A 14,883-nucleotide genomic window follows, 5' to 3' on the forward strand; every position below is an offset into this window, starting at 1 on the left:
TCGATACTAACGAATACTACAAAAATATACCAGTTTTCCTTGTTTACGGTTGCTTTATCGCTGTTCTGTCTGCATCTGCATCTGCGTCTGCGTCCATTCTTAATTTACTAATATTGCTCAAAATAAATTTGTTAAATATGTTCCATCAAAGAAACGTGTATTTCATGTGTTTGCTTGTTATAGGTTTGTTTGTCTGTTCTAAACAAAAATATACAAAATAAAAATATTTCACCTGCATATTTTGTAAATATTTTAATTTATCTTTCGCATCCTACAGCCTCCAGTTGTCTTATTTCCAACGTGGACAGCTATCGTCGTGGATTAAAGCGTGGAACAACAACACCAACGCCAACGACAAGTAGTCCAGCTCCATTAACGGCTAAGGAATATTTGGATAGCAAGTCGAGTTTTTCAACGTTCGGCATCATTGCCATTATATTTTCGATCATTGTAGTATCTTTAGTGTTTTACTATGGCATCATGTGTTATCCGTTCTTGTGTCGCGATGATAAAAAGTATCGATTTATGGACGTATCATCCACAATTACGGCAGCCACATCCCGTTCAATACAATCGATAGAGAATTATCCGGTTGTCCAGAAGCATCATCATCAACTTGCCTAAGCTATTGACTTTTATATGATATATATACAGGTATATCAGGTAGTGCTCATTAATGTTTGCACTTACTAAAGCTCGGAAATTATGCTCAAGATATCTTTTTACCAACTAAAGAGATTGTGACAGAGACTTATTTTTGGATATTCTTTACAAATAGCCATAAGAAAAAAGTAGATCTTCTATACAGATTGTACTTAAAATGCCCTACATACAAATATGTGTACTTAATCCGTTCTTTAATTATACATCTTTAGCATAGTGCCAATTCTTTAAAGATTTTATACATAACCATCTCCATTTTCATCATTAGTCACATATTTTTTGACTTATATACATATTTTACTTGATATATTCTAGTTTAATAAAAATTTCTTCCAACACGAACGCTTTTTAATTATGGAAAGTTTATTCTTTTGCTTGGCGTACTTTTTTTTGTTTCCTTTTGTTTGTTGTTTTTTACAAATAGTAGAAAATGCTAATATTTAGTTAAGCAGTCAAACTTAGTATTAGTAAAGATTAGTTCAACTAAAAATTGAGGAAAAGTTGAGCTTTTTCTTTCTGGTTTTTGGTGTTAAGTTATTACAGTTCATCCTTGACCTCATCATCCAAGTTAATATCGCTTAGATCGATGTCTTCTTCTGTGGGCAGCTCCCCGTTTTTGCCATCCCAAGGATCGACGCTAACGATCTTTGGTTTCTTTGCGCCGCGCACCGGGGATGTTTGGCCACGTCCGTAGGATATGTCGCGTAGGAATTCATTGATGCCGTCCTTGGAAAAGGAGCCCTTAAGGACCGAAAACTTCATCTTCTTAAAGTTCACAACTGCCATGGCCGGATAGCCAAAGCCGCCCACTTCCAAGGCCTCTTCCAGTGCCATCTGTTGGCCACCCTCAGCCCAGGCCCAGCCCCATAGCTTCTGCTTGAACTTCTCGCCCAATGTACGCAAGGTGTCCAGGAATTTGTTGCGGCAGTTGGCATCGCAGTCCAGAATATGAGGCAGCACAGAGACAACGCATAAGGGCTTGCCCTCGCATGCAGTGTTAAACGTGGTCTCGTCCGTAATCTCAATGAGTTCTGGCGGAGGTACATTTTCAGTGTGCTTGTCATTGGCCCAACTAATTATGTCGGAGGCAGTACGTCCGCCATTGTACTCCTCAGCGTCACTGGCGCGCTTCGAGCCGGCTGGGAAGAACTTGATTGTTGGATAGCCACGCACATTGTACTCAGCTGCCTTGCTCTGATGCGCCGTGGCATCTAGAGCGCCAAGCTTCACTTTGCCCTTCAGCTCCTTCGCCGCCTTGGCCCACTCTGGAGCCAGATTCTTGCAATGACCACACCAGGGCGCAAAGAATTCCACTAGCCAAATATCGTCAGAGTTGAGAACCAGTTTGTCAAAGTTATCTTCAGTTAGCTCGATGACGTCATCGCCGGAGCTCGATGAGCCACTCTTGCTTCCGCCACCGCCCCCGAATGCTGCTTGAACCTTCTTCTTGGCCTCAGCGAGAGCTGCTTCGGCAATCGCATTGGCTGTGCGCTGGCCATTGTAATCGGTCGGTGTCTGTTTGTTGGCGCCAAAGATTTTGATTGTGGGAAAGCCACGTACGTTGTATTTGCCGCCCAATTCCGAATGCTCGTCGGCGTTAACCGAGCCAACTTTAATCACGCCCTTGACTGCACCAGCCAATTTCTTGTATTCCGGCACCAGACTCTGGCAGTGTCCGCACCAAGGCGCATAGAATTCAACAACCCAGATGGCATCGCTTTGCAGCACCTCGCGATTGAAGTTGGATGGCGTTAGCTCCACGACATTATCGGAGGGTGAATAAAATGCATTCGCTTCGCATAAAAATAGCAAAAATATGCTAACAACTAAAGGGGGCGTACGAAATTATATACAACAAAATTAATACACGTAAGTAAGAGTATGCGCTCAAAGTTGCTTTAGTTCTGAATTAGATACTTACATGCATGTATTAACTGCATTATTGGAGTGGTTCTTGTTGTACTATATCTAGTTGACTTTACTTCAATACTAATTTCTTAGAACTATGGAATAGACTCGCTAGCTGTAATCGCCGACTTACACGTCACTTGCTTACGGCTTTTTAAGTATGTTCTAAGCAACACTAATAATTTGTGGCCACCCAGAAAAGTTAACATTTTCCAATACCAAAAGTGCCAATTGAGCCAAGCACCGATAAGTTCGAGTAAATTTTACAATTTAAAATGAAAAAATAACATAGTTGATATCGATATATAAAATTGGTCTACGGAACTCTTTTTTCTTTAATTTATGTTTATGTTTATATATTTAGTTAGTTTTTGCTTAAAGTTTCAGATTGTATAGGTACATTTTATACATTCTTAGTCTTTTTAATAATCATGAAAGAAAATTTAAAAGTGTCATGTTAACGCATTGTTATTGATTTGGAAGCGCCTTTACTTGGTTACCAAAAATTAACTAGCTGCTATGGAACGCAAAGCGGCCCATTTGTTTGGCTTGTTTACGATATGCACTCAATTACAGTTATATCTTCTGGCTATTTCAGTTAGAAGTCTCGTATATTTTACTCCAAGCTGATAATAAGCTGGCTGCTGTGAAACTCATGTGCGTAGTACTTTGTGCTAAGCGTTATAACAGTTTTTGCGGTTGTTATACTATGCACATGTGCACATGATGTAGCACAATTATTTGCTGCTGGACGACAATTTACTGACATCTACGAAATTTAACTCTAGTTGCTTCAAGCCAAACACATGCATGTACGAGTTATTATATGTATGTATGTATGTATATATGCTTTTTTATATTTAATTTTTTGTTGGTATTTCAGTTAGTTAATTTCATGTGTCCTGTTACAGGTCTCATATATTTTACTCGCAGATTGTTTTATGCGCCTGTCTCACCAATTACTGGCCCACCCATCTAACCAACCCTCTGCCCGCCCATAGGCACAGCATCGAAAGTCTGGACTCGGTCTGCGTGTGTGTGCGTATAAGATAAAATATGTGGTCAATTTCACTTAATAGCGACTTAGTAGTAGTGTTGCCAAGATTTATGTGACGTTAATATTGCGTGCATAGAAAGCTAGCGGACAACTTTGTGGTTATTGACTGTGTCTGTGATTGTGCGACTGTGATTGTGACTAGGTTGTGACTGGGAGGATGAGGCTTTGACTAAGGATGTGACTTTGGTTGTGATTGTGACTAACACTGCGACTGTAATTTTGGCTGTGACTGAGACCTTGATTTTACCTTTGATTGTAAATGTAACTGTGACAGTGACTGTGATTTTCTTCGTGACTGTGACAGAGGCTGAGTGCCTGAGATTACACAGTAAGTCCATTCGATTGAAGTAAAGGGTTAATTGATGACAGTTATTGCGACTTTGTTTTTTTTATGATTATTGAATTTTAATGCACATCGAATGCTCTCGCATATAAAGATTTAATGTTAAAACGTCATAAATTGCAAAACAAAGAGAGCGAGTCGAAGCTCCCATAGTCTGAAATGTATATAATATATGCTACATTTGCGCTTCACTTTCCTTTGACTTGACTCTTAAGACCCAAAATATTTGTGGGTATATTTATACGAATACGAACCCCACTCGACCTTATCAACATACTTTGGGCGAAGCGTATGCCCAGCGGAGCAATTTTTTTATTGATACTCATCGTTAGGGGGGTGAAATTGAATAAGCGTGGAGTGCACTGTAACCCCTTACTGGAAAGACGCGTGAAACACCTTTCTATTGGATATGTGGATATGTGGATATGCGGAAATGTGGATATGCGACTGTCACAAGGCGTGTTCTCCTTTTATCGCCGAATGCCATTTTGCGATGTGTCATATTTACTTTGCGGATTTGCCCATTATTCACTTGACGACGCTCCGTTTGAGTGTTTTTGCGGCTTAGTTTAAAGTTGATTTTTTGACACGCTTCTTATTTTTATTTCCACTTTTTTTCCCTCTCTCTCACCATGTTGCGATTCCTTGCCATGCTGTTGCTTGCAAATTTTTTACGTTATCTATTTTTCTATATCATTGAACTGCTGTTTATGGGATTTGCTGGGTGTTCTCGGCTGCTGGTCGGATTCGATTACCATGGTCCGGGCTCTGCCAGACGAGGGGTTGTCTGGTTGATTTGCTATTGACTTCATATCATCAGCGTCCTAATGCGACTTACTTCTGCAAATGTGCAAAATATGAGGATAAAAAACATATGTATGCGCTGCAGAAGACCAAAATTCTTACAGATAGGTATAGGCAGTGAATAAAGCGGATTAACGATTAAATTGAATTGATGGATCAATCAGGTAAATCCGAATGTGCATGCCATACTGATCTATCGTGTCAAAATATATTTCAACTTGGCTCTGCATTGCATAATAGACTACCTCGATTTAGAGCGAGTTCTATTGGCTGATGGTATTTCGAGCTTCGAATGCAAATACTCTCCAACAATATTGTGAATCATACCTTTCATATTCTATAGACTCAACAGAGAGCTGAACGAGTCCATAGCGTGGGTCAAATAGTGAAGGAGAATGCAAATCTTTCCAATTACTCGGCAAAGTTCTTGGGTTTGTTTATGTAACTGTGCGAAGGTGGAGATATAACAGAGGCACACTCCCAACTTGAGTTTCGGACGTATTTAGCATTCCTTTTGTAAGCAAATATCAGACAGTGTCGAAAACTAAAACGTGTTTGAACATAATTTCTAGTTGAAGGTAAAGAATAAGTGAAACTATTAGCCCGCCTACAGTGCCGCAATTTTGCTGGGTAGCAAAACTTGGCAGTAATTTTCTTACAAAATTAACTGCAAGTAAAGTGAATTTTAGGCAAAATATGTTAAATATACGATCCTCAAACACCATATAATCATCCGAAGCCAAGGGCGATAACAATGCCAGCAAATAACCGAAAAAGGGCAAAATGACATCAACTTGCCTTCAAGGATTTTAATTGCCTTGAAAGATGCGGTATATGCCACCCACACACACACACACACGCACACACACGTACATACATACAGACATATATAAATTTGGGGGTCCTGCTACGTATGTGGGCACGAGATGCCTTGGCAAAAGATAACAAGATTGTAAACTATGAGAGGACAATGGAGGGTGTTAAAAGGGTTTGGGGGCTCATCGCTCTCTGTCCACTCGAAACTCTTGCTTATCCTTAAGCCTACATTGTCTACTTTACTTGTACGTGTTGCCTTTTTAATGTCATTTCAGCTACTTTGCAACAAAGATGCCCGGCCATGGGCAACTTTTGGCCATGGAACATTTCGAAAAACGCCAAATCATTACAATTTAAATTGGCTAAATTTCATTACTACATCGTTAAGAAAGGAAATTAATTGTTTATATACAAACTGTAGATGAGCTTTGTCTCGTGATTGCGATGACACGACATCGACTACGATTTCGATTTCGACTGCGATTTTGAGCTGAGCTAGCAAGTCGTACTTGGTTGTTTATCCATAGATTAACTGTCCACATTTATAATGACAATCATTTATATTTATTTAAAAGATTTAAATCATATTTATACATTTGTAGACAAAACATTTGATATACTAATTGCATATCTTAAATTTCGTGTCCGGTTCTCTCGCATCTCTAGCATGATTGTATATGATACAAATTATTCTTGGTAGTCAAAAAGTTCTGCAAGCTATATGTATCACTGGTTTTTGATACCGTAGGCCCACGGACATTGGGTATCTTGTTTTTGTGCAAATGTAACAGCTAAAGAAGCATAGCTCAGTCCTGAGATTAGATTATTGTGTTTGCTTCAAAGGACAAGGAACTTAGGGTATTTTCTCTTCGAGCTTTCCTGTCTTACATACTTGGATTCGTTTTCTGCTGACTATAACACGAATATAATAAGATATTTTCAATTAAAGTTTGCCGGGACTTAGCAAGTGAAAAGGCGTTTGCCTCTTTCTTAGAGAATACCCAAGTTGAGTGAAGAAGTTTTATTTTAAAAATATTTTTATTGTGGCCTTAGCATTGCTGTAGTTTCATCGTTATTAATCATTCAATTTGACTGTAGTCAAGATTTATTTAAAACATTTAATTAATATTCATGATTATTTATATTAAATATAACATTTGATTACTCTACATTTCTCGCTGCGGCATTTACGGACTGACCGAAAACCGGTTATTTTCTCCATCAATGCCTTCTTTTTCCCACACGCAGTAATAATTTGCAGCAAACAAAAAGAAAACTTAATTATTTTACAAAAATATTTTGTTACGTTTGAGAACATTTTTCCAATTTTCGCCTTCCCTATTTACCATTCCAGCTTTTTTCCACTTTTTCAGTTTGGTGCTTCGTCGATATTAAATAAAAATAATAAAGTGCACTTGTCGTTGAGTAGTCGATTATGGAATACCCTTAGATTTTGTTATATACCAATGAGTTTTCAAATATAAAACTATGTATGCATTAAACTAAGAATGGGTTTGCATAGTCCTTATTCAAATTCATATTCCACATAATTCCGTGAAGGTGAATACTGGGAATAGGGTATCTACAAGTTAAGCACTTTAACATAGAATACATTTACTTTATATTTTTTGCTTGCGAATACCTGCGTAGCTGAATACACGGCAAGCACTTTTTATACCCTGTCGTCATTGATAATGAGTGATAAGGGTATATAGGGCTCGTGAAAATGTATGGAAGACGCTTAATAAGGAAGTTTCCAGATATTATCCGTTCCACGTATCAAAGTTTGAATCTGGTAGGCTTCATAGTCGCAAAAAAGCGCAGATTAGGGTATTTGATAGTCGATCACTCTCGCGTAATTATTGTTTTTTACCTCCTTTTGTTTTCATGTGGCGCGCAGTCGACAATTTTTTTTCTTTAAATATTTTCAGCGCAAAATCAGCTTAGGGGCTCATTATCCTTCAACGTTCATTCATGTAATTTTTAATTAATTTTCAGCGCCACAAAATCGAAACAAAGAGAAAACAAATTAATATACAAAGTATTGTGAAAGTGTATATATGTATGTATATGTATATGTATGTACGGCTGTGGCTATGGACTGCCAGCAACATTCACACGCTTTCGGCTATTTGGCGGCAAGGTATCCCTTTTACTTCTTTTTGTTTCTCTTACTTTTTATATCGCAAAGACCCCTTGAAGGGGTATAACGATTACGTGTTGCTGCAAGAAGCGGAAGAGAAAGCAGAAGAAGAAAAAATAGAGTACATAAATTTTGTTAGCTACAATAGCTGAGTTGATTTAGTAATACCCGCCTGTCTAGGGCATCTGGTAGTCGTTCAATTCGATTTATAGAATTTGTAATTGATTTTTAATAAACAGCTAAAGAAAAATGAATTGCTTTTACAAAACATTGAAGATACAAGACTTTTTCAAATCGAAATAATATAATTAAATACATTTCAATTTCTGTTTTTTTTTTTTTCTTTATTGTGGAATCAGCTTTTGAGATGTATAAGGAAACTTATATTCAATAAGTCAAAGAAGAAGTTGTTATATCATATATACCAGAAATAAATGCAGTTGTTGATTTCGCTGTAGCTCTAAAGTGTGAGTTCCAACTTTTATCTTCCTGCTATTGGAGACTCAAACGTGTTGCTCTCCTACGCTTAATTAAATATTCATCAGGCAGACAATGGAAAAGTTTTAAATACTCATCAAGTTGTGGCTGCGTCTCCCAAGACACACCCACACCGTAAGTTTCCTTCTTGATTTCGAGATTTCGTTTGTTACCCTTATGGCAAGTTCGCACTAATCAATATCAACAAATCAGCATTTGCTTTGTATTTGAAATCCATGACTACCCTCAGTCCTCTTCTTCTTCTTCAGCTTGTCTCACTTTCTCTGCAGTCATAAGTGGAATTCCCCCATGGAACATTAAAATCTCGTTTATTCACATCAAACTATAAACCTTATACGAAAACCCAACCCTTTTTCAAATACATTTCTTGCTTTGTTTACAGACTTACGGGCGTGTAACAACAACATATAGCGCATAGAGTGAGCATACTGTGCCTTGCTCTAAAGTTTTAGGCAAACATTCATACAGCAAAATCATTTGAGCCCTACACCAAAAACGCATCCCTCGCGGAGAATGACCCCAAAAATAATTGACTTGGACGGGTATGGGGAGGTACGGCGTAGTTATTGTATTTCGATTGATTTAGTCGAGACGTAAGTTCAGTTTAGTGAAATGTACTAAAAATATTAATCAGAAACTAGAGAAATTTGACTGACTATGGACCTGATCAGTATATTCTAATTTGTTTGGCTAGTCAAACGTTTGCTACAAAATAAATGCAAGCGTTATCCCTTTTGAAGACTCTTGATAGATATCGACAGCTTTCGAAATTGAATTACACAGCTTCTAAAAAGTAATAAAGTCAAACATATCTCACCATAAGCAACCCTCCAATCAACAGCTAGAGCGAAATTCCAGTTTCATATCCTAAACACAACTTCCATCAAACCCCTTTTGCATGTGAGCCCATTTGGGCCAGGATTGCCGTAAATACAATTAACTAGCTGTGACACCCACACATTAAGAAGCGCAAGGTATGCCATAATTGGGAAAACAAAGCCTGTTTGATGTCGCAGTGCAAGACCAAAAAATGCCAGAGAACAGAGAATTCGCTCAACTCTTGTACACGAAATATACATCAAACGCAGTCCTTGTCATCATATGTGACATATTTGAAGTCAGATAAGCGTATCCCAGAGTATATGTGCGTAGCTCGACAGTAATTATAGTAATGCATTTACGGCCAAATGGAATGTTTTTAATGAATTTATATTTTCAGCGCCAGAAGTGGGGTGAAAAGACGAACTGAAATCATGTTATTCTCTATGAAATATTCATGTTTGCTGTACATCCTAAAATAGAACGAGTCACAGTGCCTACCTTAACGTAGGCGCTTCAACTGTATTGATTCTTTCTATTCCAACCAAGAATAGTCATAGAACACATAGCATACAATAGAGAAGACTAACAATTAGCTCTTCAAATGCACTTTCATAATTCTAATTTTGTCCCCAGCAGGAATGCTATGTAGGGTAGATGTGTTTTCTTAATTGGAATTAACAATTCAGCTATTTGATCAGTCTTATTGTAAATAAACTAGTTTTGGGAGTAAGTCTGTAAAACGGTAAATTATATATACCTTTTGATATGGGGGATATATATTCGGATTGTTTATATGTTAAAATCGTTTACAGTAAAAAAAAAGTTTAACTTTTTGATATTAATATTTTTTTTGTTTATAAAATAGAATTAAGGGTCGACTGTTTCGAAACATTAAATACTAAAGTAGACAAATTGTGAAGCTTCAAAGAATATTAAAACTTGAGAAATTTATATAATTAATTTTTGTGAGTAGATAATAAAAATAAAATAAAAATATATTTTATTCGATAGCAATTTGTTTTTTTTTTTTTTTTTTTTTTTTTTTTTTTTTTTTTAAATATTTTTATTGGAACTAATACCATATATTCATATATATTATGATTGAAAATAATGAAATCGAAAGAAATAATAATCATATGCCATTTTGTAAGGGTATTTCGGAGATGGTGTGAAGAATTCATAATTATTATTCTTATTTTTGTTTAGAAAACCGTGGGAGGCTCATGTATGTTATACCAGCTATAGGTACTTGATATACTTTCATCCCATTTGTGTCTATTTCATGAAGGTCAACGGACTGATAATTCAATATCTTTATATTGAATGCCTGTTCTCTCTCGAGCATATGTCATATTATCTAATATACCACCAATACACAAATTTTGTATATTTTTCTATTCATTCTAATTATTCATTTGTTCAGTAAAAGTATTGAAAAATATATTTACATTTCAATGGGCTGTTACGTGGCTTAAGTGAGGAAGTGTTGCTTATCCAGCATGACCTAGAACTTGAGCTACTTTGTCCAAGTCGTAGCGAGGTCACTAATGCTATTGAGCGTTGTCTAGAATTATGCACAAAGTATGCAAAAATGTCTACCAAATGTATGTGAGTTGACATTATATACCCTGTAGGAATTGAAAGTAGTAATAACGGAGATATATGTTTGAAAAACCTTGTAGGACATAGACTAAGTGTTAGCCTTTAAAGAGGTTTCTAATATTAACCTATTACACATTTTTTTATTAAAAAAAAGTCATTGAAGTTGTGAATATTTTAACAAGTATATATTAGAATATGTCCACACACAGATACATTTTTCTAAAATTTTGAGCTATTTTAAAACGAGGAATATTATGGGCAGGCAATACTCGAAGCTTCAAAAATAAAATGCTACTGAGGGCCAATGTCAGCAAAGCTGGCGACACTGTCTATTCTCTCTCTATACTCTCTGTTCGCTCTAAGCATCTGAAAAATGCTATATAAGCGCTGGATCCATGCTTCCGATATTAGTGAGCACAATGAACCTGGCGTCTCTCTATCAGCGCGCCAACGAGGTGCAGCGTCACGATGCCAAGCTCATTTTGAGCGAGTACGCTTCGATACTTCAGTGGCGCTCCGATGGACAGGACAGTTTATTGGATGTCGGTTCGGGTCCAGGAAATGTGCTCATGGACTTCGTGCATCCCTTGCTGCCGAAGAGCTTCGAACAACTGGTGGGCACCGATGTCTCAATGCAAATGGTACGCTATGCCAACAAGTGTTACGAGCGCTATGCCCGAACGCAGTTTCAAGTGCTCGATATTGGCTGCGAAGAGTTGCCAGAGCAGCTCAAGGGTCGATTCGATCACGTGACTTCATTTTACTGTCTGCATTGGGTGCAAAATCTTCGAGCTGCTCTGCGGAACATCTACAATCTGTTGCGTGGCGAAGGTGGCGATACTCTGCTGGTGTTTCTGGCCACAAATCCCATCTATGAGGTATACAAGGTGCTGCAGAGCGATGCCAAGTGGGCATCTTATATGCAAGATGTGGATCAGTTCATTTCGCCCTTGCATTATAGCACTGATCCCGTCAAGCAGTTCGAAGAGCTCCTCAACGAGGCTGGCTTTGTATATAAGAATGTGGAATTGCGCAGCGAAGTCTTTGTATACGAAGGCGTCCAGACATTGAAAGGTGAGTTTCACGATTTAAAGTTTCGTTCGTTTCAAATCATTTACAAACTCTATCTTTTATTAGACAATGTTAAGGCGATTTGCCCTTTTCTGGAGCGGATTCCAATGGCTCAGCACGAAGAGTTCCTAAATGATTTCGTTGATATCGTTGTTTCCATGAACCTCAAACAGGATACGAAAGCCAATGCTGAGCATTCGCAAGAGCGCTTCATATCGCCGTATAAACTAATTGTTGCTTATGCTCGCAAGTCTCCCGATTATCTACAAAATGTTTTTAACGACTTGGGCAATGTGAAAAATGTAAAGGGCGTTATGTGAAAGTCATCTGAAATGAAATCGTAACACATCTATTGGGAAATAGCAAATACTAAAATTCTAGTAAATATAGTAGTGATTAAATATTTATTTAAAAATCAATTGTGCTAGCATATATTTAATATATTTATAGACGCATTGCTATTTTTCAGTTCATATTTTATATTCAGTCTTTGCAGTCAAATAGTTGCTCAAATTCCAGATTGACTGTCGAATCTCTGCTCGTGACAGTATAATTATTGAGAAGCATTCGCTCACACTCAGCTGGTACGACAACTTGTGCTGCCAGCGTGACTTCCACGTGACAATCTCAATTCCCAATAAAGTTGCAACAGAAACAGCTCGAGGTCGAGCTCGAGTTCCTGTTCCAGTTCGAGTGCGAGTTCGAGTTCGAGTCTCTCATGTCAGCTGGAGCTGTAAAAAAGGGTTGAAACTCTGTTACGCGTTTTGGATATCATACTATATAGGATATAGGAGTTATAATTATGCGCTACCTGAAACTCAACCCGGCCAAACAATTTTAATTGTTTTTTGGGCAAAAATGTACGTATGCAACGTTGTCGGCGGAATTTTCAAATGAGTTATTAACGCGAGGACTACGACGGCGACGGCGACGGCGACGGCAATGACGACGACGACGGCGGCGACGTTGATCCAACAAATGCGCATCATGTCATTTATCATGGGTAAGGAAAGGCGTGAGGCAACAACAGCAGTAGCAGCAGCAGCAGCAGCATAATATTTACAGTTTAGAGTTAGACAGCTCCAAGGCATGGCAGCTGCCTGCCCGCCCGCCTGCCTGCCAATTTCGGTGGTGGGTGGGTCAGAGAAGGAGTAGTAAATGTTTGTCTTAATCTTTGATTTCTCTTGCTGTTCTGTTCTGGCAAATGTAAACGACAGGAATTAATTTAGACAAATGATTTCTCAAGTGGAAAGCTTCAGCTTCAGCTTCAGCTACAGCTACAGTTTTAGACGATTTGCCGGCTGTCAGTGGTGCCCCATCGCTATTTTTCTGGTCTGGGCGAAGCGTTTGGGCGTGGCATGCGATTTGTGATACCCTCGATACATACAACTTCCGGAACCCCACTCAAAATTGTTTTCGCAAACACAAATTTTCGTATTGAAATTTGATTTATTTGTTAATTTGTTTGTAATGAATTTTCCGTTTGCTTCGCTGCGTGCACTGGATCAGTGCCTGAGGGAGATGGGCGCGAGCGTGGTTGGGTTCCGTTTAATTGCCCGACAGTTGTGGAGAATATGCCTGGCATTCTGGTTTCTCTTGCATCATTTGTTTAGCTAATTTCTTGAACTGAACTTGAAGACGAATCGACTGAAATATTTGCGCCTTGGATTACAAAAAAGCTAATTTAAAAATTGAACTCTCCTCTAGAAACAATGTTAGTTCATTGAATAATGAAAAATTTTCGATTGATTACATTTTTTCAATTCCAATCAATTAGAATGCAAGACTTGTTATGCTTTGCTGCCCAAGCGGATTCTTCACTCCATAGCTAGGGGATATGCCAATGTCAACGATTTCTTATATGGTAAAGTTAACGGAATATGGGTATAGTAAATATAAGAAAGTTGCTCAAGACAACGAAACTATATATTGGAATTTTACAAAAGTTTTCCATATCAACTTATATTTTAGCCAGCCAATTAATAAATATCCAAAAGGAAATCTCTGTAAGCTCTAATACGATTTTAAATCGAAGCTTGCCTTTGACCTGCGAATTATATATATATATATATATCTTCATATTTTCTTCGCTGCTTATCGCTTATACTTGCTTAAAATCTTTCAATCAGTGAAGGTTCCATCATTGAGGGTTAATTCAAACATCAGGTCAGCACACTTTCGCTTCTCTAAGCCTCACGCCAACCCTCAGTGGCAGATGGCAAATTGAAATAATATTTAATTATCCGAATAAATGTTCTGGCTGAACTAAATAGCTAAATTGATTTTCATTTATATATACATATTTACTCTATCATGAATATATTGAAATATATAATATATATAAGCATTAATAATTGAACATAAATTCAACATAGACATTTTAATTGAGGTTTTGTAAAAATAAGTAATTTTACACATTAATAAAAATGACTTTTTCATGTACTTTGATATCCCTTCTGTTAACTCAATGTCTATTTGCTTGTGCTACGTTTCCTGCTTCCTGCTACGTAAATAGGATTTTAAATAAATTATATTGCAATAGGGCTAAATATGCATCGCTGTTTCTCCGTGTCTCTGTTTATTTTTCTTTTATGTGGGGGACAGCGTGATAATAAAAATTTTTGAAGGGTCTGCCCTCTGCTTATGAATATTTCAACTAATTTTTTCTTCAAAAGAGAAAAGCAGCATATACTAAGCTAATTATGCACAACGTTTTTAGCTCAAAACGCAGGGAATAGCAAAAAAAAAAAAAAACAAAAATGAGAACAGGAAAATCCTTTTTCATGTTGGCCACTTCATTACGTTTGCCTTACGCAGTTTTGGTTTATTTTAATTTCATTTTATGATTTAACTTTACACCTGTTTGCTGAAACAACGTGGGAGAGGGGCGAGGGCGGGTGGAATGGGACAATGAAAACAATACCGGAAATAGCAAAGAGAGAACGCGATCGGTGGAGCACTTCATTTGAAAATCCAAGTCCTGACCGAGGCACTTAAGTGCTTTTTACTCCTTTTGTATATTTGGTATGTCCCCGGTTGGCGACTATTACTTCTGCAGAAAATAATTTGAAACATTTTTGATGACGTCAACGACGACAGTGTGAGATGGGCCCAAAGGGACCAGAGAGTAATACGAGGCATGCCGGGTCAACGGGT

General features: G+C 37.7%; 3 protein-coding genes across 3 annotated transcripts; 2 read left to right on the plus strand and 1 right to left on the minus strand.

Annotated features, from left to right (window-relative positions):
- Positions 1-12: 12 nt before the first annotated feature.
- On the plus strand, positions 13-1,001 carry LOC108611022 (uncharacterized). Its single transcript, XM_018003455.2, has 2 exons — positions 13-183; positions 278-1,001. Exons 1-2 carry the CDS (start codon positions 138-140, stop codon positions 622-624), a joined length of 393 nt encoding a protein of 130 aa, XP_017858944.1. The 5' UTR covers positions 13-137; the 3' UTR covers positions 625-1,001.
- Positions 1,002-1,003: 2 nt separating this feature from the next.
- Positions 1,004-2,752, minus strand: CaBP1 (Protein disulfide-isomerase A6 homolog CaBP1). The gene is made up of 2 exons (XM_018003446.2): positions 2,585-2,752; positions 1,004-2,489 (listed from the first exon to the last, which is right to left on the minus strand). Exons 1-2 carry the CDS (start codon positions 2,601-2,603, stop codon positions 1,201-1,203), a joined length of 1,308 nt encoding a protein of 435 aa, XP_017858935.1. The 5' UTR covers positions 2,604-2,752; the 3' UTR covers positions 1,004-1,200.
- Positions 2,753-11,038: 8,286 nt separating this feature from the next.
- jhamt (juvenile hormone acid methyltransferase) lies at positions 11,039-12,146 on the plus strand. The gene is made up of 2 exons (XM_018003449.2): positions 11,039-11,730; positions 11,794-12,146. Exons 1-2 carry the CDS (start codon positions 11,052-11,054, stop codon positions 12,045-12,047), a joined length of 933 nt encoding a protein of 310 aa, XP_017858938.2. The 5' UTR covers positions 11,039-11,051; the 3' UTR covers positions 12,048-12,146.
- Positions 12,147-14,883: the final 2,737 nt, after the last annotated feature.

Source organism: Drosophila arizonae, chromosome 3 (genome assembly GCF_054131065.1).
Source record: "Drosophila arizonae isolate 15081-1271.41 chromosome 3, UAZ_ARI_1.0, whole genome shotgun sequence".
Lineage (NCBI taxonomy): Eukaryota > Metazoa > Arthropoda > Insecta > Diptera > Drosophilidae > Drosophila > Drosophila arizonae.